This window comes from Ailuropoda melanoleuca, chromosome X (genome assembly GCF_002007445.2).
Source record: "Ailuropoda melanoleuca isolate Jingjing chromosome X, ASM200744v2, whole genome shotgun sequence".
NCBI lineage: Eukaryota > Metazoa > Chordata > Mammalia > Carnivora > Ursidae > Ailuropoda > Ailuropoda melanoleuca.
This window is the reverse complement of record NC_048238.1, coordinates 35,874,528-35,902,372: the sequence shown is the minus strand read 5'-3', so window position 1 is coordinate 35,902,372 and position 27,845 is coordinate 35,874,528. Positions and strand designations below refer to the sequence as shown.

General features: G+C 38.1%; 1 protein-coding gene across 13 annotated transcripts in view; it reads left to right on the top strand.

Annotated features, from left to right (window-relative positions):
* CASK (calcium/calmodulin dependent serine protein kinase) overlaps positions 1-27,845 on the top strand; it is a 350,328-nt gene that overhangs the window by 107,631 nt on the left and 214,852 nt on the right. For all 13 annotated transcript variants that reach the window (XM_019804579.2, XM_019804606.2, XM_019804597.2 and 10 more), the window contains exon 3: positions 16,699-16,804. In XM_019804579.2, the coding sequence (XP_019660138.1) occupies positions 16,699-16,804 (106 nt within the window). The remainder of the gene's footprint in view (positions 1-16,698; positions 16,805-27,845) is intronic.

Below are 27,845 nucleotides of genomic sequence, written 5' to 3'. Positions count from 1 at the left end.
CTTAGAAATCTTTTTAAATCTGCAAACTCATCGTTCTTAAGTTCAGAGAAGGTTTTTTTTTTTAATTTCTTAGATAACTTTCTTCCCTCTAGTTTCTCTATTCTCCCTTTCTGTAGTTGTATGTTATTTAAATAATATCAGAGCTCACAGGATTTTTATCTCTAACCTTTTTCCCCTTATTTCCTTTTTTTTTGTCTTTTTGTTCTACTTTGAGATACTTCCTCAATTTGATCTTCTAACCCTTTAATTTGAATCTTCTGTTTTAACTCTCATTTTTAAAATTTTCAAGTCCCTTTCTAAATGTCTGTGTTTTAAATTATTAGTATTATATAGTTTCCTGTTCTTCATAGGTTTCATTCTTTTCTATCTCAAAATAGTATATTTTTTGAAATTTTCTCTTCCTTGTTTATACGGGAAAGGGTGTTCTCAGAAATATTTTTCTATTTTTTTTTTTTTTAGTTTCTTTCTTTTTAGAAGCTTTCCCCAAATGTCTGGTGATCCTTGGCTGCTCTTTCATTTTTAAGATGAAAGTATTAACAGTTGCCCAGAAACTCTGTATGCATGGGTAACTTAGTGATCCAACAAGGACTGGACCATTTTTCAAAACCCCCATGGATATTAGTATCTATAGGTCTTTTGTTCTTAAGCAGGTTAGCTTGACAGTGAACAATCTTTCAGTCTTCTACTTTGGGATAGGGCTGTATATATTTGGAGGGTGGAGGGGGGTGGCTTTACACAGGTCTAAGCCTGATTGCAATGGTTCTAAGCCACCTTGAGGAAGGAGGCAGAGGGTCTTTATTTTAACATGTTTATTTAACACACAAACTTTACAGTTAATCCTCCTGTTTAAGTACGATGCTTGATTTTGACCTGAGCTATGAGTATGGTATCCAAAATCTCCAAAGAGTTGTGAGGGGATAATTTTCTTGGTCAAGGATATCTAGGGTCAGGCTGCCTCAGCAAAGGTTCATCTAATCCTTTGTCTGCTCCATACACACGTGCCTTCAAAGATGTTTCCTTTTCTTAAAATTTTTCCTGGTGTTTCCTTTTCCTCAAACTTTCTTGGGAACACTTTGGTAGGCATATCAGCTTGCTTCTTACTGGCTTGCCTTGTTGCAGGCTTGGTATGTCAGTTCAGGTCAAAAAGCAAATACCAGAAAGGATTAGATGTGCGAGAAATTTATTGGGAAACTACCTCTGAGTGAAAATGAAAGGGGAAGGAGCCAGAGGAGGCTGGGAGAGCCATCACAGGTTACACAGTTCTGACTCTTTTGGAGGAGAAAGGGTAAGAAAAATCGTAGACTAAGGTGCAGTTCCAAGAAAATTTTGGTGAGGCCTACTGGGAGTCCTCAAGCCAGTGTTGACCATCAGAGTCCTGTATCTCCCAAAAATGAGCCTGCTGCTTTTAGTCACTGGCTGAGAGTAGCCTGTGAAAAGCATGGTGTTGGTGGGATCACAGTGATGGATTCCTAGTGCTATACTTGGGATTGTCAGTTATTTGCAATCCCCATGGGCAGATATTGGGAGTCTCATCTTAATGGCTCCCACATTTGGATTTCATCTTTCTCTGATCTGCTAACTTTGCCCATTAATTTCTACCATCCAAGATTTTGTTTCCCCATCTAGTGTGCTGCTACCTCTTCTGATTCTGTCTTTGTGGGTCTGTGCCTTTTAATGCCTTACTGAAGTACTAATTGGGCTTCAAGAGGTAGCAGAGACACACATGCATTTAGACCACTGTGTTTAAGTGGAATTATTGATTTACTTATTCACCCATTTGAATTATGATTCCCTAAATCATTTACATTATATATTTATTGCATGAATCTCTGGTTACCCTCTCCTACAATATGGTCCTGTCTGATCACATAATGATCACCATTCAGAACTTTCTGAGAGCAGCAGGAGCTAAGGATGAAGACCTAAGCAGGGGCCAATTCACTGTGGATCTCATTCTTCATTATGCAGAAGAATTGTGGGAGAGACGGTGAGGGTGGTGGTTATTAAAAGCACTTATTGATCTTTGGGCCCCTTCCTCAGTCCAATCTAGTAGGTCTAGGGTGTGGGCTGGGAGTCTGTTTTTAAGAATAAGTACTGTAGTGATTCTGAAAAGCTCCAAATGGACCAATAATCCGCATCTAAGGGGAATAGGGTTTGAGTGTGGGAAAATATAGTGATATATGATTGACTTTTCATTTTAGAAAGTGCCCTTTGACCATAGATATGAGGATGAGATTTGAGGTCTTTTGCTGTAATCTAAACAAGATAAATGATGGCCTCAGCTAACTCCCAGGTGGCAATTGGGATGGACCAAAAAAAAAAAAAAAGATTCATGAAGTCTTAAAGAATAGAATCAGATAACCTGATTAGTATTTGAATATCTTCTCTGTTGGGGGGTTTGTCTGTCTCCTCCACCCCACCACCACCACCCATTTATTTATATAAGTGTATTTTTTTTCAGCTCTTTTTTCTCTCTTTTATCCTTATGGTACTCCTATTATGCATATGTCAGTGTGTTAATTGGTGTCCCACATTTCTCTGAGGTTCTGTTCATGCTTTCTTCTTTTTTCCTCTGTGTTCTTTGGATTGCATAATCTCTGTCAACTGATCTTCAAGTTTGGTGATCCTTCTGCTGGTTCAATTGTATTTTTGAGCCTTTCTAATGAATTTTTCATCTTGGTTATTGTACTTTTAACCCCAGAATATACAGTTTGCTCTTTTCTATAATTTCTCTTACTGATGGTCTCTATTTGAGATGTTGTCATACCTTCCTTTAATTCTTTAAGCATTGAATTTTTTTTAGTTCTATGAATATATTTATAATAGCTGCTTGAAAGTCTTTCCTGCTAAGTCCAACATCTTGGCCCCCTCAAAGGCAGGTTCTGTTTTCTATACCTTTTTAAACCTGTGTAAGTGTCATACTTTCCTGTTTTTTGAATGTCTCCTAACTTTTTGTCCTAGCAACTCTGGATATTGACCCCTCTCCCACACTTCAGGCCTTGTTCTTGTTTGCTTATTGTTTTAGTGATTTGCTGGGCTAGTTCATGGTAACCTCTAATGTCTCTCTCCAGCAGACTGGGGCATGACCACAACCTTACTGACAGTCAAGAATGACCGTGGCTCTACCTGATCTCTCTTTGACTGTCTCTTTCCCTGATTTCCCATTAAGATAATCTACCTCTATTGGTATCACCCAGTACTAATTGCTAGCTGATAACTATTTTTGACAATGCCCTGTGGTGAAATTGCTCCATAGTCTGATGCAGTTCAAGTCTAGCCCCTCGTCAGGGGAAGGGTTTGTAGTCTATTAAGCTTGATATATTCTCCTCTAAGTAGAATCTCTGTACTGTGGAGCAGGAGCTGGGGGAATGGGAAATTCACTCCTCACTAGTTGCTCTGCCCAGATCCTCCCTATAAAGCAGGTCTTTGTGTGTTGGAGGGAGAAAGGCATGAACTGGTGCCCCTCCTGGCTGCTACTAGCATTCAGTATGGATCTTTCATACCCCAGGTTAGGGACATCTGCCAGTGTTCACCAGGTGCTAAATGTACCTGGACAAGGTCTTGTGCTGAGGAAGTTGAAGGAGATAGGAGGTACCGCTTAGCTGCCAAGCCCAGCTCTGTAGCCCTCCTGCAGCACAGAGCAGTGGGACTACACTCGTAACCAGCTGCCCCACCTGGATAATCTGTACTTAGCTGGAGGTGGCATTGGGGAATGGGTGTTGTCTGTCTGGCTTCTACCACCCACTCAACATATGCCTTCCACAGCATGGTCCTGTACAAAATGGGATCTCCCAGTATTTACCAGCTGCAAAATCCATCCCAAATAGCTCTTCAGCTTCAAGGAGCTGATCTGCCACTCAGCTGCTGGGCCCCTTAGAGCAGTTCCAACACAAGGCAGAGCTGTGAGGGCTCAGGTGCAGTCTTTATCCTGATTGTCACAGCTTGCCATTGTTCTTAGTTTCTGTGGATTTTATTGAGTGTTTCTCAATTTATTGTAAGCCCTTTGATCAATCTGCAGAGACTTTGGTTGTTAAATTTGACCAGCTAAATATCTCCCTCTCTAGGGGGAAGGTTTCCCTGAACTTACACAGCCATTCCAGCAGCCCTGCCCAATCATTATATTTGTAATGATGCTGCACATAATGGCGAAGTAGTTTTTTGAAACTATAATCCGATGACTTGAATTGAAAGGACAAAACTTTTTTTGAAAAGTATTATGATCTTATTACTGAAATTTGCTCTGATTGCATTTTACTTTAATCAAGACCTTCTATTTCAGTTTTGAGAAATAGCTTACCCATCAAGTTTATCTTCGGAATTGAGTAGTTGTAGACCTAAGAAGCAGTGGAATGGAGTATGAAGAGCATAGGTACTGGGGCCAGACTGACTGGGTTCAAATCCTTGCTCTACAGTTGAGTTCTGGTGGTGAGTTTCTCAACTGCTCTTGCTTCAGCTGCTTCATATGTAAAATGGATATCATCTGCCTCTTCTGGTTGTTGTGAAGTTGAATGAATTGACAGATTTCAAATCAAGCCTGACTCAAAGTACTCATCAGATGTTTTTGTTGGACATGTCATGGGCAAGTAATCTCTCATCTTCATATTATCAAGACTAATAATATTTCTGTCTATAGCCAGAGATCTTGGTGATATTATTTGTCTAAATAGCTTTAATTTGACCCTTAGTGTCCTCTAATTCCTCTTTTTCCCACTAGAGGAAAAAATTAGATCTTTTCTTCCACTCAACTTCTTTTGGAGTTGTGATCATTTAACCTAATGAAGTTCTAGTACATACACTATGCAGTGACATAGAAATGTTAGGCATATATTACATTTGTGTAAAGCTAGTGCATTTAATAGAGTACCTTGAAGTTTTCCATTTTAAGTCATGGTAATACAGTATGTGGAATAACATTAGCACCCAGTTATCTACACATAGATGTCATTTGGGGGGAGGTTTCTTATGAGTAAAATGTGAGGATAGAGAGGAGCACATGGCGTTGGTTCTCCTACTGTCCTTCCCATTTCTAAGTGTCTGATTCCATGATACATATACTTTGATGTGAGACAGAAGATGTGATAGACATTGGTCGAGTGCAGTTCTGTGTGCTTGGTGCTGCCTTCCAGCAGGTTGGCAGGGATGAAAATCACCAGCAATAGTACACTTGGGCAAATGATGAGATACTGAGGTCTGTCTGGGGGTGGGGAAGAATGTTGTTAGATCACAGCAGGGTGCCTGTGTCAGCTGGGGAGATTGTCAAGGAGAACATTGAGGCAAAGTGTGAGTGAAATTTTGTTAAGTGAGTCGGGGGTTACGAGCAGAGAAAGAAGCACATGGAGTGTCAAACGGAGGAAGCAGCATTTTCAGGAGCATAGAGAGCATGGGTGAAGAGGGGAGGGTTGCAGACACTGCAGGTAGTTCAGGATGGGGGTGTCTGGAAGGATGATGGATGAAGATGAAAAGGAATGTAATATGTATGACATGCAAAAAAAAAAAGGAAAAGAAAGAAACAAGCAAACTTAACCTACTTGACTAAGAAACTAGAGAACTTGGTTCCATTTTCAATTGTGTTGCTAAATAGCTCTGTGGACCCAGTAAAGTTGTTAGCCTTAAAATCATTTTTGGAAGGCTTCCAAAGCCAAACTGAGGGATCGTTATGTCTTGGTGTATGGAGTGCAGAGCAATAAAGGTTTGGGGAGTGATGTGATAATACCTGTTTTAGAGTAAAACTATGCTGACAATTTAATGAGTGGAATGAAAAGAAGGAACTAGAGGCAAAGAAACCCATTAAAAGACCCAGACAAGAATCCATAAGGGCTGAAACTAGGGTAAGTGCAGGAAGGGGCAGACCATTTTGACAGGAGTTGCAGAAATAGAGTGAACAGGTTTTGGCAGCTGCGTGTCGGCAGTGGATGAGAGGTAGTAGCTGACGTGAGGATGAGTCCAAGGGCTATCTGGAGTGATGATGAGGCTGGTAGTCAGTGGGCCACGCACATCTGGCTGTGTGGATTCAGTTTTTTTTTTTTAACCAGTGTTATCATTAGATAGTTTGAATACCTGCATTTTACTTCTCTTCCCAAATAATCCTATGGTCAAGTTCAGATTCAGTACTGTATAAGCTATATTACACGATTTTCCCAAAAAATTGTAGATGAAAAACTGCCAAGTAAAAGTAAGTTTGGAGCTGCATAGCGGTGTGGTTTAGTAATTGCATGTGCACACTGTCAACTTCTTATCCTCAGCTTGGTTTGACTGACCTTCGGTCAAGGTAGGAAAGAATTATTTCCACCAAAGATGGTCAAAGGGAATGGACACAGAACTTATTGTGCACATGCTCGGTGTCACACACCCCATACTCTATTAACCATCCAGGGCTAACTTCAACTCAGTATGAGAGCTATTCTCTTAACTCTTTCGATTTTGTTGATGAGGAAACTGATGTTCATGGTTATGCAGCTATTAAGTGATGGAGACAAGATTTAAAGATGGAACTTTTGGGGGTGCCTGGGTGGCTCATCAGTTAATCAAGACCAACTCTTGATTCAGCTTAGGTCATGATCTCAGGGTCGTGAGATCGAGCCCCGCAGGGGACTCTGCAATGGATGTGAAGCCTGCTTAAGATTCTCTCTCTCCAGGGTGCACCTGGATGGCTCAGTCAGTTAAGCATCTGCCTTCGGGCTCAGGTCATGATCCCAGGGTCCTGGGATCGAGTCCCACATCAGGCTCCCTGCTCAGCGGGGAGTCTGCTTCTTCCTCTCCGTCTGCCTCTTCCCCCCAACTTGTGCTTTCTCTCGCTCACTCTCCTTCAAATAAATAAAATATTTAAAAAAAAAAAGATTCTCTTTCCCTTTGCCCCTCCCCCTGCTCACGTGTGCACACACGCACACACTCACTCTCTTTTAAACAAAAGTTAGGCCTTTTGACTACAAGTCTGTTGCTGTATTATATCATAACTGCCTCACTGTAGAAGAGTGTTAGCATTTGGAAAGATAGGTGCCAGATCTGTGGAAATAGGGTGACCAACCATTTCAGTTTGCCTGGAATTGAGGGCAAATTCTCAGGATACAGAACCTTCAATGCTACAATTGGAAAGTCCCAGGCAAACCAGGATGAGTTGGTACCCTTCTAGAAAAGTCACTTATGTGAAATAAACCTTTATGTAGAATGACCGAAATAAGATCTTGATTGTTTTTGTTTGCCATAATATTGAGACCTGAATTAGGTCTCTTGTTACTACTAAGTGCCAAAATGGATTCTTAAGTGAAGAGGAAGGTTTAAGGCCCTGCCTGACTTACTTATACTTGTTCTTACTGGCTCTGAACATCCTTCCTTGCCAGGGTTGCACTCAACTGTGTGTGAATCAGATGCTAGAAGCCTCTGCCTCCCTCTGAATTTCTAAGGGAACTTACGTTTTACCCAGTCCAAGTTTGATGAAATGACAAAAGAGATGTTAAGAAAAAAGCCAAAGAAGGCAGGTTGATTACAAATGTACATTCTTTAAAGAGTAAGGAAGTACATATCCTGGCATCAGCCTACAACAAATGGGGAAAACGCTTAGCATAAATATATAAAGTACATTTATTTTGTGTGTGTAAACATACTCTGATTAATAAAGAAGTTATATTGTTTTGATATCAAGATGGGAAATAGGAAATTGGACCACATGGAATCCAAGGGAACTTTCTGTAAATTTTCAAAAAACATTAAAAAAAATACACTTTATGGTGGTTTCATGCATTTCACAGAGTAAAGTGCTAGGTTTGAAACAGAGGCTACAATGGTATGGGGGATATTGCTTATGTTTTTTTAATCTAGTAATGGTTATCCTCAAATCATGCCGGTTATTATCCCACTATGTTCAGTCTTGCCCATTGTAAGGAGGCACTAGCTTCTGTGGCTTTCCACTTTCACCAGTGCTCATGTGGCCTCCAGAAGCTGGGTGACATGATTACCTGTCATGATCTTGATCCTCAGACATCACTATCTAGGTCAATCTCTTAGGCTTTTGTGCTTCCCTTAACTCTTACTGCAAAACTGTTTGGAGCAGACTATCTGTCACATTAACAGATTTATAAAATGGTCTCTGATCCCAAAGTAGTTAAAAATTTCTAATCTAGGTAGCTGCCACATTTTCAGCTACTTAAATATGCTACCTCCTGGTTTTGTAGAAAAGATTAAATGAAGACAGATTGTTCTAAGGGTAAAGCAGTGTATTGATTTACTTGAAATTTTACTTTAAAAAGGAGAAATATGGCCTTTTCCAGAACTCCCTGTTTCCCTTAGTTCAAAATTTCACTGTGTACAAAAGTATCCTCTACCTGCTGCCACTTTCCACCACTGTCAGCGATTCCACTTTGAAACACAAATTTCCACTACTCTTTGAAGCTTGGTTAGTTTTTTAAAAAATTAAGACTATAGGGCAAGCTTCTTAAATTACATATACCTATTAGTCATTTGAAGCTATTCATAAAAATCTGGATATTTAGCAGTGGACCCAACAAAATAAAATAAATAACTTGGTGGTTGAGGCCACGGGTCCACAGGGCTCTCCATAATCCCTGATTGCAAGTTGTTATTTATCAAAACAGCTAATTGTTTTTATTGATCCTTTTCAGAGTGAGTACATACAGCAGTACTTATTTTTTACTATAAATTTGGTGTTTTACTGTTTTTATGAGATGTGTTGATAAAGGGATTCTGCTGGATGGGGAAACCTGTATTTAAAAAAACAAAACTGATAACAAATTCATGATGCCACAGAGAATCTTGGCCTCAGTAATTCTTTTATTTATGTATTAGCACAGACTGCAAATTGGTTTCTGGGGAAATGTTTGGTCTTGCTGGCGTGTTTCCTGGGCTGGTCCTATCCTGGAGGAAGGAGGGGTGGGGGAATTCGGTAGTAAGGAAGCCTATCCTGCACATATGCTTGTTGAACTCGTAGCTATCAGTAAGTAAATAAAAATAGAAGGTAATGATAGGTAATATACTTAGGAGTATAAAATACAGATATGTGGATGACATTTTGGAACTTTCTTTGTAAACTTTATTGAATAAAAATTTATGTACCATAAAATGAACCCATTTAAGTGTTCAGTCCAGTCCTTTTTTTTTTTTTTTAAAGATTTTATTTATTTATTAGACAGAGATAGAGACAGCGAGCGAGAGAGGGAACACAAGCAGGGGGAGTGGGAGAGGAAGAAGCAGGCTCATAGCGGAGGAGCCTGATGTGGGGCTCGATCCCACAACGCCGGGATTACGCCCTGAGCCGAAGGCAGACGCTTAACCGCTGTGCCACCCAGGCGCCCCCAGTCCAGTCCTTTTAACAAATATATACACTCTGTCATTCCACAAAGTTCCTTCATGCTCCTAATGGGTATGGTTTTTTAGGCTCTAATGTTTAAAAGTAAATGAGGTATAAACTGGTATTTCCCTAATTTTCTTTTATAAAATTAGGGGTACCATTATGAAATAGGTGTCTGGTTTTTATAATAGTACAATGCCCCATCTTTCCACCTTTTTTGTGAAGCTTTTTGGTTTACATTTCCCAAAAGGAAAAGCAACAGAGAAATTGTACCTTCTATAAATGTTCAAAATATTGTATTTCTGTCTTTGTCATGTACGAAATATCTTAAGAATGGTCATTTATTTACTTGAGGAAAGCTCTAATACTGGAACTTTATTCGGTTTGGATTTCAGTAACCTCTGCCTTTTCCTTTTATCCATGTAATTAACATCTTACTAGTTGAGTGCAAAATAGATTTTCACCAAATTTATGGTTGAGTAACTCCTTGAATAGAAGATTCAGTTGTATCTTCTAAGAGACAAATAATTTGGTTTCTGTTTAACCTAATGTTGGCTGTTAACCACAAATGGGTTTTTAAGCAAATGCTCTTCTTTCAGGACTTTAACATCTCAGAAGATAAATATTAGTAAAGATCATTGAATTGGTCACCTATAATCTTTATTAATATCTAATTAGTAAGTTCAGTGATTTATAGTACTTCAGTATTGATTAGGAATGACCTGGAGTTTTTAAAATGTAAGTCCCTAGAAAATAAATGGCACTTTAGATAATTATTCGCCAAACTCATCCTAATGAAGAGTGAGAGGGAAGACAAGTAGTTCTCAGAATAATTGGCGTTATTCTACTTTACAGCTGTTAGTTGTTTATAAATAACAGTGTTAAATTCAGTTTAAAGTCAGTATTCAACTGGGCAGGCTGCTTTAATGTATTTATCAGAACTGAAAATTCTCTGGGAAATATATTACGAAAACCCCATTGATTTGTAAATGCTTAATGCAGTTAACATTGATTTCTAATACTTTTGCCTATTTAAGGAAAAATTTTATATCAATCAACATTCTCAATTAACAGTATGCTGCTTCCTTTCTTTATTCACCTGACAGATGAGATTTTTTGTGCATAGGTTCAAAAAAATGTGGGCAAGAATTCAAAGACATTAGAAGCTGCTTGGATTTCTCTTTGTAAAAAAAGGTAGAAAAATGTATAGGATGGTAGTAAAATGTGTAAAAGATTGAAGAAATAATGAGTTTGCAGTTAAGCCAGATTGGTGTGTGGCTTGTCTGGGCCTCTGGTCATTCACTGGTTGAGAAGGTCAACTTTCCTGATTTATAGGAAGATAGCCTCATTAAAGCCAACCTGAACTGTATTATTGCCAAAGACAGCTGGGATCTTTAGTCTTCAAGTTGGTTATTATATTAAGGTGGAACCCAGCAACAGAATTTGACTTTGTTTCTATAATCCTTCCAAGATGCTGCTCGGATTCCCCTTTTGAAATATCATATGGTCGTTAATTTTAGTACACCAAGGGAAAAATATTGAGTCAATAATGACTTTCATTTATCTATTTTGTTATTAATATTGATTCGACTGAACACATTAATTCTTGTCCTAATTATTTCTATGACTAGATTAGAACATTCTTTATGTGTGTTTGGAGCCCAGGGTCAGCTCTTAGTAAATTTTGCTAACTATCAAGTTTCTAACACAACCCAGAAATTGGAAATAAATGACAATATTTATGCATTTGTCCGGAAAAGAGCAGTGTCTAATCTAATCATAATTGGTGACCATGCAAGCTGACAGAAACTGGTTCCGTAGCAGTCTTGAAAGCTTGTCACCCAAGTTAGTGTTACCGCATTAGCACTGTTGTGTGATTAGATCTCAAGGGCACGTGTGAAAACTGTACAGCCCCAGGAGCCACTGTGGTGTGATAGAAGAGCCCCAGACTTCATTATTAGTCCTGCTTCCTTTACTTATTATTTGTGTGATTTCAACAACTTCTTCATCTCACTGAACCCAGGGCCTCAGCTTCCTCCTCGATAAAATGGAAATAGGTATATTTATCTCACCTTTATAGGTTATTATAGTTATTAAACAAGGATTTATAGAGGGGCGCTTAAACTCTCAAATGTTGCATTAAATAGTGTAAGGTCATTCAATGACCTTACAAAGGACAGGAAAGTATGGTAGCTATTGACCACTGCTTTTGTGTTTAGTAGATTAAACAAAATAAAATAATTTAAAACTACCAAATGAAGGACTTAGATTAACAATAGTGAAGAAATTCCAGATTTTAGTTGTTAAGTGATGAATTTGGATTATTAAAAGCAGAGTTTCCGGGGCACCTGGGTGGCACAGCGGTTAAGCGTCTGCCTTCAGCTCAGGGCATGATCCCGGCCTTATGGGATCGAGCCCCACATCAGGCTCCTCTGCTATGAGCCTGCTTCTTCCTCTCCCACTCCCCCTTTGTGTTCCCTCTCTCGCTGGCTGTCTCTCTCTCTATCGAATAAATAAATAAAATCTTTAAAAAAAAAAAAGTTTCCTTCTATGGAAATCTTTTTTTTAAAAAAACACATCTCTGAGTTTAGAGTCTTTTTTGAATGACTGGATGACTTTACAAATATCTGTGTAGGAAATGCAGGAGAACTCACTACTGAGAGAGGATAAGAATTAAAGGCAATTTGGCCAGAGCTACACCATTCCAGCTTGGTAGCCACTAGCCATGTTGTGGCTATGAGCCTTTGAAATATGGCTGGTCCAAATTTCGGTACGCCATAAATGTAAAGCACGACCAGATCTCAAAGACTTAGTGCAGAAAAGAAACATATTTAACAATTTTTAATATGATTATTTGTTGAAATATTACTTTGGATATATTAGATTGCATAAAATATGTTATTAAAATAAATTTCACCTATTTTTACTTTTTAATGTGGCTACTGAAAAATTTTAAATGATGTATGTGGCTCATGTTATATTTCTGTTGGACAGTGCTGATCTAAATAGCTCTGTGCAAGCTAACTCTTAAATTTAGATCCTTTTAAGTTCGGATATTGAAGTCAAGATTGCTACTCTAATACTAAGAATGTCAGAAATCGTTTCTTCAATCCTATTTGTAAATACCCAAATTAGTTTTGACCCATGGTCACATTAACTTGTTGCAGAATTGTGGTACTCTGAAAGTGGCATCCAAGACGGTGTGAAGGGTTCTCCTATCACAAGAACAACTAGTAGCAGAATGAATAACAAATACTTTCCAGGAAACTTCTTTTTATTTTTTTTTAAGATGTTATTTCTAAGTAATCTCTACACCTAATGTGCAGCTCGAACTCACGACCCCGAGATCAAGAGTCAGTCACGTGCTTCGCCAACTGAGCCAGCCAGACACCCCAGGAAACTTCTTTTTAAAAGAGACCACCTGAAACGGTTTCCTTAACTCTCCCTTGCTTGAGGAACAGACTGGAGAGGTCAACAACTCCTGCAGGCCATAGCTGCTTTACTGTTGGACATCCAAAGTTCTTAGGAAACTGGTAGTGGTGGTGGTAGCACTCACATATAGCAGACTGATTTAATTTAAGTCTGTTTCTCCAGTTACGGTCAGAAAACTATTACTTTCTGTATTACCAGTGCCCCTTTTAAAGGGAAATAAGGGGATTATTATAGTTACATAGTTAAATATCAGGGCACTAAACATAGAAATTATTTTTTAAATCTTTTAAATTTCAAACACTACAAATTGAAATTGAACAAATTGAAAAAATACAAATTAAAAAAATACAAGGAAGAGTGGAGAGAATTACGAGTTATTAGGGACAAAGTAGCTCTTTCAAACAGCCGTGGTAACTCCGTCAGGGCACTCACAGGAATGTTCTGTGCTAGTATCTCACAGCAGTTAATCACAACTTCAAATCATTATCACCTATTTTTTTAAAGATTTTATTTATTTATTTGACAGAGAGACAGCCAGTGAGAGAGGGAACACAAGCAGGGGGAGTGGGAGAGGAAGAAGCAGGCTCCCAGCGGAGGAGCCTGACGTGGGGCTCGATCCCAGAACGCCGGGATCACGCCCTGAGCCGAAGGCAGACGCTCAACGACTGAGCCACCCAGGTGCCCCCATTATCACCTATTTTGAATTCCTTGCTACTCTGCCTCATGAGTTGATTTGTAGGAAAATGCTATTGATAATTTGCTGTATCCGCAAGGAATTAATAGCACTTAATAAATATATCTTTAATTCACATTCACATCTAAAAACAAGCATTCTGAATTTAATACTCCTGGAATACATAATTTAAATGCTTATATAATGCATTTGTGTTTTTCAAACCATGATTTTCCATTTGGGCTATTTAATATAATACCCATTTAATCGATATTTGAATTATGGGAAATGGTGCCATAATTATCCTAAATGTAAACCATCTTTTGCATCATTGCCCTTATAATTTCAAATATCTTTTTGTGGTGTTAGTTTTGTGCTGTTCAGTGCTCTGCTTTTTAGTCCCTGAGATGACAGATCCAGTGATGTTTAAATTGCTTTAGTCTTTGATGGGAGGGTCCACAGCAATTCTGCCTTCCTTTGGAGGGTGGGTAGATGATGCGAGACTAGGCCAGGAGCATGTTCAGCTGTATACCAAGCAGAAATGCACAGGTCAGGTGGGAGGCTCTTCAGAGCAGCCATTTTTACTTGCAGTCCCTTGGTACAACAGATGTGGCACATGGCAAAGTGAGTGTGGAAGTTGCAACACACTGTAGTTACGTGAAAGGGGCAAAATTAAAAATAAACGTTAAAACGGGTAATAAAACGCCTGAGCTTTTCATAAAATCTGGAAGCAGAACATTCTTGAAGGAGGAGAGAAAAAAAAGCTGTGCAGGTATGTGATTTATGTCTCCTGGCTTCAGCCTGGCTTTCCAGCACACTTGTTAAAAGCCTTCCTCACAGTTATGACTTCTCCGCACAAAACCCACACCTGATTCACACCTCTCCTCTCCGGCAGGACCTTGCCAAGCACTTTTGGAGATGGGGACCATCTTTCATGTGCCTCTGACCTCTTCATTTCCCGCGAACACTGAGCCACCCTGCCCCTCAACCCCGCAGTGCTGCGTTCTGCACACTCCTTCCACACCCATCTTTTCTTTTTTTCTTTTTTTTTTAAAGATTTTATTTATTTATTTGACAGAGATAGAGACAGCCAGCGAGAGAGGAAACACAAGCAGGGGGAGTGGGAGAGGAAGAAGCAGGCTCATAGCAGAGGAGCCTGATGTGGGGCTCGATCCCATAACGCCGGGATCACGCCCTGAGCTGAAGGCAGACGCTCAACTGCTGTGCCACCCAGGCGCCCCTCTTTTTTTTTTTTTTAAGATTTATTTATTTATTTTAAAGACAGGGTGCGAGCAAGTGGGGGGAGGGGCAGAGGGAGAAAGAAAATCTCAAGCAGACTCCCCGCTGAGCACAGAGCTTGATGCAGGGCACCATCTCATGACCCTGAGATCATGACCTGCGCCCAGAGAGCCATCCAGGTCCCCCCACTCAGCCATTCTTTCCTGGGAATCTTACCGCTGCCCCCTGAAGGCGATTGAGTAGACTGTGCAGGTCCTGCATCACCTCTGACCTGCCCCATTTCATCTGCAACAAGGAAGGCGTTTGTAGAGGGTTACAGTCGGCCGGCAAGTGGCAGACCCGGCAGCAAGTTTCCGACTCTAGATCCCATGGGTGTTTCATCACTGCCACTTACACCGTGTTCCCTTTAAAACAGCAGCGAGAACAGAAAAAATCAAACCTTCTTTGACTTTGCCATTCGTCTCCTACAGCCAGATCCTTCTAATTTGATCATGTCTAAACCTGGCATGGCATTGTGGAAGGACTGCTGACTTTGGACTTGAATAGGCTAGGGCTCAGACCTACCCATTGCGGTAGCTGTGTGATTTTGAACACATTTCTAAGCCTCAGCTTCCTCACCTGTAAAGTATCTACCTCTTAGGGTTGTTGGCACAGCAAGGGTAATGACTCTATTAAGTACTTAGCCCAGTGAGAAACATGATAAATTTTAATCTGTTATTACATAATTGTCTCCTGCGTACCGACTTCAAACCTGACCTCTCCACAGAACTTGATCTTGCCCAGAATGCTAATGGTCTTTTCTGGCTGACTCTTACAGCCTTTTCTTAGCCTTCTCCAACTATTCATGCCTTAATTCCCTCTATTCCCTTGACTTTCTTAATGTTATATTATTGATTCTTCCTTTTCCAGTGGCTTCTCTTTTGTCTAATTTACTGACTTCTTCTCCTCATTCTACCCTTACATAAGTCTTCTGTGGTTCAATCTGCTGTGATTGCTCTTATTGATAAGGTTAAGTTGAATTAATAAATCAGAGAGGAAATAACATTATCTCCTTTGCCTAGTGCAGTACATCCTCAGCCTTGGTTCTTCTTTACCTGTGTGCCTTCTACTTCCAAATATAAAAATGTCACATTGGATTTTATTCACCTGCAAACGGGTAAAACTCCAGCACTGTTAACACAGGAAGGCTTTAGTTCTCTTGTTCCATGTGGACATGGCAAGTGGTATCTATGCCCAAAATGTGTTTGTACAATGATGACAATGATATGAACAGTTTTATTTTCCAAATAGTTTTCTGTAACTTACACAATAGTCTTACCTTCATTGTCTGAATTTGTTCTTCAAGGAAACACCATGAGTAGTGTCCTGAATTATCAAATACGTTTTATAGATGATGTAAAATCAATTTCTGACTTTGATGCTGGGTGGGAGCAGTGCCTTTACTGTTTAAATCATACTATTTTATGCCCTTTTTTCCCCATATAAGTTCCCTGGTGTGCGTCTGTAAATGCTAGATTTTAGGCTAAAGAATAGACAACATATTCTTATCCAATTTAGGGAAAACTAAGAAAAAGAGGTACAATTCAAAACAGCAAATTAAGTTATTTATTACCAGATCGAGAGAGTTATGAATTTTGAGACTTGATTATAAGGGTTTGGGGAAAGTATTCGTGCTATTTATATTTCTTATTAATAAGAGCTAGGGTGCCTGGCTGGCTTAGTTGGTAGAGCATGCAACTCTTGATCTCAGGACCATGAGTTCAATCCCCACACTGGGCATAGAGCTTAATTACTTAAATAAATAAAAATAAGAGCTGACTCTGTAATATAGATAGGTAGGTAGATTGATTGATTTAGACTGGCAAAAATATGAAAAAGTTATATCGTCAAAGATTTTAAAGGGTAAAAAGTTAAATTTAGCTTAAATGGGGGATTTCATCTCTTTAGTTAGAGAAGTCTTCATGTTACCATAGATCACATCCATTCATTCATCATTCACCCTGATTGTCTTTTGTTCTTACCTAACAAAGTATGTCCTGTGTTTGTTTTTCAGATCTAAAGCGGGAAGCCAGTATCTGTCATATGCTGAAACATCCTCACATTGTAGAGTTATTGGAGACATATAGCTCAGATGGAATGCTTTACATGGTTTTTGAATTGTGAGTGTACATTTTACTTTCTTAAGGGTTAAAGTTTTAAGCAATGCTGGTTTGGGATAATGCTAACACTTGTAAAATGTAACTAGTTGTGAGCTCATCTGTTTAAAAAAAAGTAACAAGAATAAAAAGATTGTCTCATTTTAAGGTTCACAATGGCTAAGGAAGCAAAAGTGGGCATATTTAGTTACCTTCATTTTTAGTGTACTTCAGAGAAGAGGCTGCAGAGAGAGAGTTCAGATGAATAGCAGGCCCCAAAATATGAAATTCTGACCATAGGAGTCTTATTGAAGAGGAGTGGGATGGCAGTAGAGGTCTCCATGTAGCAAGCCTCTCTGGCAACTAAAAACAAGTAATAACAGACTTCCTATTTTGATATAATTACCACATTGGCATATTAAGGCAATTCTGTAGATAACAGTGTATTTAATTTTAATAACCCACTTGACATGTGTGTCATGGAATTTTCGTCTGTAAGAAGGAGAAATGTGAGCTAAGGATAGTATAATTGGGTAGTTTTTAGCTAATTGGATAATTGTGTCCAAAGAGACTGTATAAAGCTTTATGGGATGGCATCCTATTCTTTCCAAAATTTTAATCCATGACTTTGATTAGGGTCTCTCACAAGGTGGTAATCGAGGCATTGGCCAGGACTGGAGTCATTTTAAGACTCCACTGGGGATGGATTTGCTTCCACGCTCACTCACATGGTCGTTGGCAGCAGCCTCTTGGACTGAGAGCCTTAGTTCCTCGTGAGCCATTGGCCTAGGCTTCCCTGGGCTCCTTGTCACTGGGCCTCTCCATATGGAAGTCAGTCTTGTAACCTAACCTCCGAAATCACACACCATCACTTCTGCCATATTCCCCTAGTTAGGAGTAAGTCCCCAGATTCAGCCCACACATATGGGAAAAGGATTACACAAGGGCGTGAATACCGGGAGATACTGGTGATGCTTGGGAGCCATGTCAGAAGCTGCCCACCCCACCCCGACATGGAGGGCTAGCTAATACATTGGATATCTAGATCAAAATTTTAAAATGTTTTACAAGTTTGTAATAAAGGAGCTGAAACCAAAAAAAGATGAAATTTAAGACCAGTTAATACAAACTCACTCATTCAGTTATATAAGTGCAAGATCACTGTAAGCTTCGTTGTAACTGCTTATGGGAAAAAAATGTAAATGTTTTGAAAGGTAGTTGTTGCAACAGCTTTAAAAAAGCTCTGAATGGAGCCTTTGGCTACATTAATTAAAAGTATATAGTATTTAGAACCAAGCCCACACTCCCACTGTATTGTATACTACCTGTTCTCCCTAGAGTGTTCATAGTTAGCAGGACACTGGCACAATTCCCGAAGGGGATAACCAGAGTGGGAAAGGGCCTACAAATTTTGCCCTAGAGTCACAGTCTTCAAAATTTTTGTTGACATACCTGCTAAAAGAATTTTGAAAACCGTGTACCTCCTCACATACTTTTGAGTTGATACATAAGAACTTCTCTTGTGAGGCTATCATGTTTAGTGTTTTGTGTATTCTTTTAAATATATTTTCTTCAAAACCATAGATCACCTTAATCTCGTTCAATTTATGGCAAATGTCTGCTGTGTGACCTAAATGGCAGAGCTAGTCATCATTGTCAAGCCACTCAGCCAAATCAGACTCATTCTCTGTCAAAGAAAAATCTGCCTCCCTTCATTTTTCAAATAAAATTAAAGTGTTAATAGACATCCCTGTGACAATCGTCTTACTATTGATTTTTAATTCTAAAATAGATAAGGCTTTGCCATGCATATGTTGTCTGGATGAAATAAGGCGGCTCTCCTCTTTCTTTCTAAAGCTCTGTTTTGCTCTCAAGGGTCCCTCCCTCAGGAGCTTCGCATTCCCTAGTTGTCTCTGAAGCTAGGCAGGTTTTTCAGGATGGGTGAGCAGTTTGTCTTTTGAGATGGGCTCCTGTGAGTGGAGATGTAAAAGGAAACTCAGCAGACCATAGACTTGTGTTCAGACAGATCAAATTATGGCAAGAGAAGAAATGGACATTGGTTGCCTTAAAAAGATCCTAATTCTCCTATCTCCTGGAAGGACTTTGGGTACTCCCAGAGATTCCCAAGTCCCAGTTTGAAGACCATGGAAGAGCTGTTGAAAAGACTGGGAAGCTTTAGTTACTCAAGAGCCCGCTGGTTTTCTTTTTCCGCCAAGAAGAGTCCTCAGAACAAAGGCCATGGTAGAACATAATGGAAGTCTTCAGTTATTTAAAAGGGTGTCATATGTAAGAGGATTATATGTTTGTTCAGTGTAGGGTCAGGGGCTGTAACTGGAATCAACAAGCAGCCGATAGATTCCACCTCTAAGCGAGGAAAGCCCCTGTAGCGAATAGACTGAGTCAGTGAACGAAGGCGGCTCTCTCACAGAGTATGCAGTTCCTCACTAGAAATGCTTGAGCTCAAGCTGGACCCATCCAAGGAGGCTAAAGATAAAGGTTTAATTTTAGACTAGAGAGGACCTTCCAATTTTAAGATGTTATAATTCTTTTTTAAATAACTTTCTCTGATTTAATTTTATTCTTTACTCAAGAAACCTGTTTTTATCCGTGTTTATATTCACTGAGAAAATGAAAAAAAACAGCATTACCATATACTCTCAAGTAATGAGCACAGAAAGCAAAATTTTAAGATTCACCTAAATTTCATCATGTTTGCTATTTGTTTCAAAGGGGTCTAAGTGACAGTACAGTAGAGAGAAGATGATCTTTGGTGTTATAAAACTTTGGTTACTATCCCAGCTCTGTCACTTTACCTGATTATGTGACCTCAGCCATGTCTTTTAGCTTCTCTGAGCCTCAGGGTTTGGGTTGTTTTGTTTTGTTTTGTTTTTTTACCTTTAAAATCTTAATAAGATTATCAGAACTAGATGTGAATTCACTTTGTAAAATGGTGAAGCGCTCTATTACTGGAAGGTATTGTTTCCCAGGGATTTAGCAAGTTAGTTTTAGTCTCTCCTGTTAAATTGTATGAGATTTTATGGAGCTAGTTTTTGTGTGATTCAGTCATGATTGAAATAATTCCTTGGTGGCTGTATGTGGAGGTGAGACTTCATTAAAGTTGCATATCTACTGGTCACCTAATCTCAGTGTTAACCCAGATCACAAGAACGTGGCTTTATAATTTAATATTCTGAACTTTTTGTTTTGGAAAATTTCAGATAAAAAGAGAATATTGTCAACCTCAGTGCACCTGTCACTGAACTTTAACAGTTATCAACATTTTGCCATTCTTGTTCTGTGTGTCCTTTACTGTTGTCTTTTCTTTTTTCATGGTGATTTCTAAAGCGATACCATTTCACCTGTAAGGATTCCTGTTTGGATTTATAAAGAAGGACTTGATGTATAGATATAGATAGGTATCGATCCATAATAGTATAATCATACCTAGCAAAATCAACAATCATTCCTTAGTATTAGGTCACATTCGGTTGATGTTCAGTTTTCCCTGATTGAACATGAATTTTTAAGAGATCTATTTCTAAATTTAGAATTACTTTATTAGCTCTGGGGATCTGGAAGTAGATTATGAATTCACAGTTAAAACAACTTATTTCTCAAAAGGGCCAGAAACAAAATAGAAATATAACATTGTTCTTTTGTATCATTTTTTATAAATTCACCTCAACAGTTGTCCTTGTTCACTTTTTTGTTTTCTCTTTGATCTCCTGGGTTTAAAACAAATGAATACACAAAAGACCAATTTACTATAAGATTTAAGGTCCTACGGCTCAAAGAGCAAAGCAGTAAGTTTGTATATGCCTCCACCTACTGGCTAGGTAAGAGATTGTCTCTACAGTTGCAACGTAGACAAAGCTGCTCCAGAATGAAGTTCCATGTTTCTGGCAATAGATGTGATAATGTTCCCTGGTAGTAAGGGGCTCATTGCTCAGGTGATGGGTCATCCGGATCCTTTCCACAGTTTTCTGACCTGCCACCAATACAGAGTAGACAAAGGGGAAACAAATTAAATAAGGTCAGTTGACTTTGCTATTTTTGGCTACTTGGAAACTGCTCTGATAATTTTGATGCAGAAAAAGAAATCAGTGAGTTACTTAATAGGTATCCATATCTGCCTTCGCCACAGACTGTGTATAACCAACTCTCCTTTTTTTCCCCTTAAGCCAAAGTCATGAAATTATATGGCCCGATCAGGTTGCTTATTATGTTAGAAAACCCTTCCAACTAGTTGATACCCATTTAATTATAAATAGTTTTAAGTTTAAAGCATATTCAAATACAGAGACTCGCAGAAGCAGAATTTTCGAGCCAGAAAAGATTAAAGCAGTAGATTTCAAAACTTAACATTGAAAAGCCCTGAGTAGAGCTTGTCAAACAAGCTTGAACCCAGGCACCACCCCTAGATATTCAGTTTCAACAACTGCAAGTCCCAAAGTGGGAGGTCAAGAGATGATTGACCTTTAAAGTGGGGGCATTACTATTTAGAGACTATGTTGTCATTTCCCCCCAATACGCACAGTAGTTTGTTAGAAATCTGCATGTGTTTGCACTTAGATCCATTGCTTTGGGATCCATTGCTTTGGCATTACGCTTAAATTTGTACTTGTCTGCAGTAGTTTGCTGAAACGTATTTAAACATATAGGTTCAATTTTGAAAATAGGGCTGTGCTGTGTCACCCCACACACACACTTAAATTAAATGTTTATTTCTAAGTAACCCATCCAGGCTTGTCTTTAGTAGTGTCTGATACTTGAGTTAAGCTGTAAATCCTAAATCGGCTGGCCAAGGAATTTTAATTACCTTATTATAGAATAATTACATATACCACAGGAAGACTTTTGTAGTTATTAAATGTGATTTTAAAATACATCTGACATGAAAACAATAGTTTGTATCTTTTAAAATAATATTAGCGGTTTGTATTTTTGAAGCTCACAAGGAGATAGACTGATAGCTCTTTTATTTTTTTTTTAATTTAATTTTTCGTTTTGGTCTGGTGTTTAAGCTTGGGGAAGGGAATATTTGTGGAACTCAATTATGCTGATAGAATACAACCGATTTCGACTTACTAGCAAACTTGCCAAGGAAAGGAAAGTATATTTGTTTGATATCAAGCAAAAAAAGTCTGGACTGTGGCATTTAAAATTATATGAAGATCTATACATATTTTTATAGCTAGTCTGATCTATTTTGATTTTTTGTTTTTATGTGTATTGAAAAAAATTGCTATTCATTCATCAGCACATATTTATCGAATGCCTACTTAAGTGCTGGGTAATACGAAATGGTTGGAAAATATCGTTTGGTCCTAGTAAACATCAGAAACTCGATACTTAAGGTAATGCAGTAAGATATATGAGAGGATGTAGCTGGGTGCCTGTGAAGACCTTTGATAAATACTAGTTGAAAGAAAAAAACTTCTATCATAAACGTTTTTAAAAAAAATTAAACATTTCTCTTAACTAGCTTCACCAGTGTATTAAATGTTTAGTTTTATATTAGTTTTAAGAACTATGTGTCGGGGGTCCCCAAGTCACACCCCCAGGTTTGATGATTGACTAAGGAGGACTCCTAGGACTCAGTGTCTAGTTGTAGTCACAACTGTGATTTATTACAGCTCAAAGATTCTATAAAGCAAAACCAGCAAAGAGAAAAGATATATGAGTTGAAGTCTAGGGGCAGCCAGGCACAAGCTTCCAAGGGTCTTCTGCCAGCAACCGGTTGTGATAACACAAGCGAAATGTTGCCAACCAGGGAAGCTCGTTAGAGACTCAGTACCCAGGGTATTTATTGGGAGCTGGTCATGTAGGCACCCTCTGCCTGGCACGTACCATCTTCCAGCCTCCCAGAGAGAAAGCAGGTGTTCAGGATAAATCACATTGTTTGCACAAACAGTTTAGACAGAGTGAGCCACGCTTTTCAGTTAGGACAGGAGGAACCCATCCAAGTTGCCAGGTGCCAATCAAGAGCTAACTCCGTAGACAGGCCTTTCAAGCCCTTCAAAAGCTTAGGCCTGTTATCTTAACTCTTCCCTGCACAAACTAAAAATGAGATAAATAGAAGGGTTTTAAATTGATGAACTCCTGGATCTGCAAACAAAATATGATTACCTATAAAGAAAATTGAGGAGTTTGGATTTTTTTAACTTTTAATTCTAATTACTGTATTATTTTGACATCTATTAACAGAAAAAGGTAGGTGTCCCAATTTTTGTATAAAACAAACCCTAGATTGAGATGCTACAGTGTAGAATAAATTTTAACCTTTGAATGCTACATTAGAAAACAAACTACATTCTGATGTCTACTATCTTAGAAATGAATTTGAAGTTGTCACTCTGGTAAATTTTTTTGTATGTAAAAGCTGATCTTCAACCACTGAAAATAATTTTGAAAAAAGTTTATATACACAAAATAAGAAAATTCAGTTGATTTTTCCATTATTTAAAAGAAGCTTATTCATTTAAAAATAAAAATTATAAGTAGTTTCTCATGTAAATAATCTTTACAATACACATCCTTGGTAGAAATTTAGAAATTATGGAAAATTATAATGACAAAAATCATACCACTTTGAAAAGTTAATCACAGTGAACATTTCAGAACATTTTTTTCTACTTATATTCATGATCACAGTTGCACTCATTTCGTATATGCAATTTTGTTTCCCGAATCTTTTCACTTATTGACTTTAAGCATTTTGCTATACCGTTAAATATTTTTTAGATACAATAGTCTAATGGTTGCATTAAGATATCTCAACTATATGCCTGTGCCATAGTTAATGATTTCCTTATAGTTGGACATTTATACTGTTTCCCCTATTAGAAGTAATCTTATGATTAATAATAATCTTGTACATAATTACTTGTTCACACCCCCTGATTGCTTTTTTTCCTCAAAGTAAGTTTTTAGAAATAGGATTACTGGGTGAAAGAGTGTATGAATACATACAAACACCTATATCACACATAGATGTAACCTTTATTTATATATATACATATATATATACACACACACACAGAGACATACACACAACCTGTTACATATAGAAAAATGCATACACAGAACTATACAGCTTAAGGAATTATTGTAAACAGCACAACCATATACCTACAACCCAGATCAAGAAATATAAACACCGTCTATGATACTCTTAAACACAATCCCCTTCCTCTCTCAGAATTACCTTTAACCTCGACTTCACCTCCATGCTTTCATGTCTATACCATCCATACAGTATCTCTGAGTAATATAATTTCAGTGTTACCTGTCTTTTAAAATCTTTATTTAAATGAAGTCATATAGCATATACTCTTTTTTGGTCTGTGAGATTGATCCAGGTTGCTTTGTGCTCCTTCATTTTATTGCTGTATAGTATTGCAGTTAACAAACATTCACAGTTTACCTACTCATTTTAATGGTACTATGTATTTGGGTTGTTTCCAGATTTGGCTATTTTGAACAGTGCTGTTGTGAACAATCTTGTACATATATCCTGGGCATAAACCTAGGAGTGGAATTGGTAGGTTTTAAAGTTTAACAACTTCAGTTTTCCAAGATCGTACCGAGCTTATTTTCTAAAGCAGATGTATAAACCAACCCTTTACCAGTGATATTTGCTTAAGGTGATTCAAGTCCTGGTTTCCTTGGCACTGCCCCTGTTTAAAAACCTGTTGTTAGTCCTTATTAACAGCACCCTCCTTTTATTCTCATGATTACTTATTGCCTATGCTGCACACCCTTGCTGATACATGGCATTGTCAGAATTTTTAATTTTTGCCAGTTGGTGTGTAGTAGAATCTCATTTTGAGTTCTGATTACTCTTCCCTAATTGCCACTCCATGACGTATCTCTTCATTCTTTTAATGGTACCTTTGGATTAACAGAAGTTTGTAATTTTAATACAGTCTAATTTATCAATTTTTTTTCTTTTATGGTTACTGTTTTGGGGTCTTGTTTAAGGAATATACACTACTCTGAGATTATGAAGATATCCTCCTATGTTTTATCATCCATCTGAAATTAATTTGGAGTACGCTGTGAGGTAGCAGTCCAATTTCATTTCTTTCCGTGTGGATGTTCAGCAGTCTCAGCACAATTACTGAAAAGACTGCTCTGCAGTATACCACTTTTGCCATAAATCCAGCACCTACACATGTGTGATTGTTTCCAGGTTCTGTTCTGGTCCATTAGTGTATTTGCCTGTCATTGTGCCAAGAGCATGTTGGTTATCTTAACTATAGCTTTATGTTAAGTTCTAGTAACTAGTAGATCAGGGCCTTTTACCTTGTTCTTCTTCAGCCAATTCTTGAGGGATGTACTTCTCCACATTTTCCATATGCATTTTAGAAACAGGTTATCAGTTTACACACACACACACATCCCTGTTGGGATTTTGCCTTCAATTATTGTATCAAATCTTCATAACAGCTTGAGAATAATTGACATGGTTACAATTTTGAGTCTTCCAATTCATGAACATGGTGTCTATCTTCCCATTTATTTAGATCTTTCATTTCTGTCAATAACGTTTTATGCTTTACTCTGCAGAGGTTGTATACATCTTTAGTTAGATTTATTCTTAGGTATTTGTTTTTAAAGGTAGATCTGTCTCCCTCATCTCCTTTTCCTTTCCCTCCTTCCTTGTATTGACTTTATATTCCTTTCTATTCATCAAGCAGTACCAATCCCAATAATTTATCTGTAGAATCACTTGGATTTTCTGCGTACCTGATCATATCATCTGTGTATGAGGAGGATTTTGCTTATTTTTACATTCTTAAACATATTTTTTTTCTAGCCTTTACAATGGATTAAACATTCAGAACAATGATGACAGTTATCTCTCTTTATTTCTGATCTTAGAGTTTGCTAAGCATGAATAGATGGTGAATTTTATCAAATGCTTTTTTTTTTCTGTATATGTTGAAATGATCATATGACTCCTTTGACCTGTTAATGCAGTGAATTTCATTGATTCTTTGGCTAACCAAACTCGGTCGTGATGTATAATCCTTATATTCCCCTTTATGTATTGCTAGATTTGGTTTGTTTGTATATATGTTTTAGACTTTTTATATCTATATTTATAGAAAGATTATACTATAATTTTCTTTCTTTTTTTTATATTATGTTAGTCACCGTACAGTACATCCCTGGTTTCTGACGTAAAGTTCGATGATTCATTAGTTGCGTATAACACCCAGTACACCATGCAATACGTGCCCTCCTTACTACCCATCACCAGTCTATCCCATTCCCCCAGCCCCCTCCCCTCTGAAGCCCTCAGTTTGTTTCTCAGAGTCCATAGTCTCTCATGCTTCATTCCCCCTTCTGATTATATACTATAATTTTCTTATACTGTCCATGCCAGGTCTTCTTATCTAGATTGTGCTGACCTCATAAAATGAGTTGGGGAGTGTGCTCTGGTTTTGCTTGTTTTGTTCTCTTTATGATTCGTAGAACTCACCTATAGACCCATTCAGGCCAGACTTTTTTGTGAGAAGGGTTTCTTTTCTGATTGAATTCCTTAAATATTTATAGGACTATTTGGTTTTCTATTTATTACTCTCACTTTGGATGAATTGTATTTTGCTAGAGATGAGTACATTTTATTGAAACTTTTTAAACAGTTTTGGCACAAATTGGTTCATAGTATCTCTGTAGGATCTTCTCCATTCTTTAGTAATTTGTGCCTTTTCTTTTTTCTTCTCAGCCTTGCTAGATATTTGCTAGTTTTATCAGTCTTTTAAGCAATGACTTTTAGCTTTGTTAATCCTTTTCACTGCATATGTATGTTCTATTTCAGTAATTTCTCTTTGTTGTTATTTTCGTCCTTCTACTTTGGGTTTGATTTTCTAGGGGTTGTTTCCTCCCTTTTAAGTTTCAACCTTTTTTTTTTTTTAAAGATTTTATTTATTTATTTGACAGAGAGAGAGACAGCCAGCGAGAGAGGGAACATAGGCAGGGGGAGTGGGAGAGGAGGAAGCAGGATCCCAGTGGAGGAGCCTGATGCTGGGCTCAATCCCAGAACTCCGGGATCACGCCCTGAGCCAAAGGCAGACGCTTAACGACTGAGCCACCCAGGCGCCCCATAAGTTTCAACTTTTTTGTACCTGTAGATTTTAGATGTGTCCTTATTTAAAGGCATATAATTTTTTTTTATTCTAGGCGCTCAATCTTTGTCTTTTAATTGGAGCGTTTAGTACATTTGTACTTCATGATATTTGGGGATGGTTGATTTATGTCTATGGTATTCTTAGGTACTTTCTGTTGTACCACCTATTATGTATTTCTTTTCTTTGCCTTCCCTGACTTATTTGGGTCAATTGAATATGTTTTTATCATTCTGTTTTTCTCTATTAATTTGGAAATTTAAGTATTCTTTTCTGTTATCTTAGTGTGTACCTCGGGAGTTACAGCACAACTCCCTAATGCATCATGCTCTAATATTGATACCGTGATTGTCTTCCTGAATAGTACAAGCACTGTAGAACACATGAATTTGATGCAATGCCCCTCCTTTGACTTACAGGCTGTTGTTTTCACGTATTTATATTTGTGTACATAAATACGTAAGATCCATGTATTTACATCACTCCAACTTCTTTTATTAGTTTAGATTTACCCCCACACTTGTCCTTTATTTGTTCATTATTCTTTCAGCATCTCTAAGGTTTTATCTGTATTCATTATCCCTGTGTCAGTCTGCTGGGTGCAAACTCTCCATTTTTATTAGTTTCAGAATTTCCTTCTATCCCTTTCAGCCTTGAAGGATATTCACTGAGTAGAGAATTCTAGGTCGGCATTTTCTTTCCATTAGCTATCATTCCACTGTCTTCTGGCTTCCATTGATGTTGAGAATTCAGGTAGCAGTCTGTCACTAATCTAAGGATGATCTCTATTTCACAGGTTATTAAAAAATGTTTTCTTCATCTTTCGTTTTCTCTGTGGGGTGTGTGAGTGTGTGCTTGCGTGTCGGTGTCTTAGTCCTGCCTTCAATTCTTTAAGTCTCTTGAATCCGTGTACTGATATTATTTGTGGT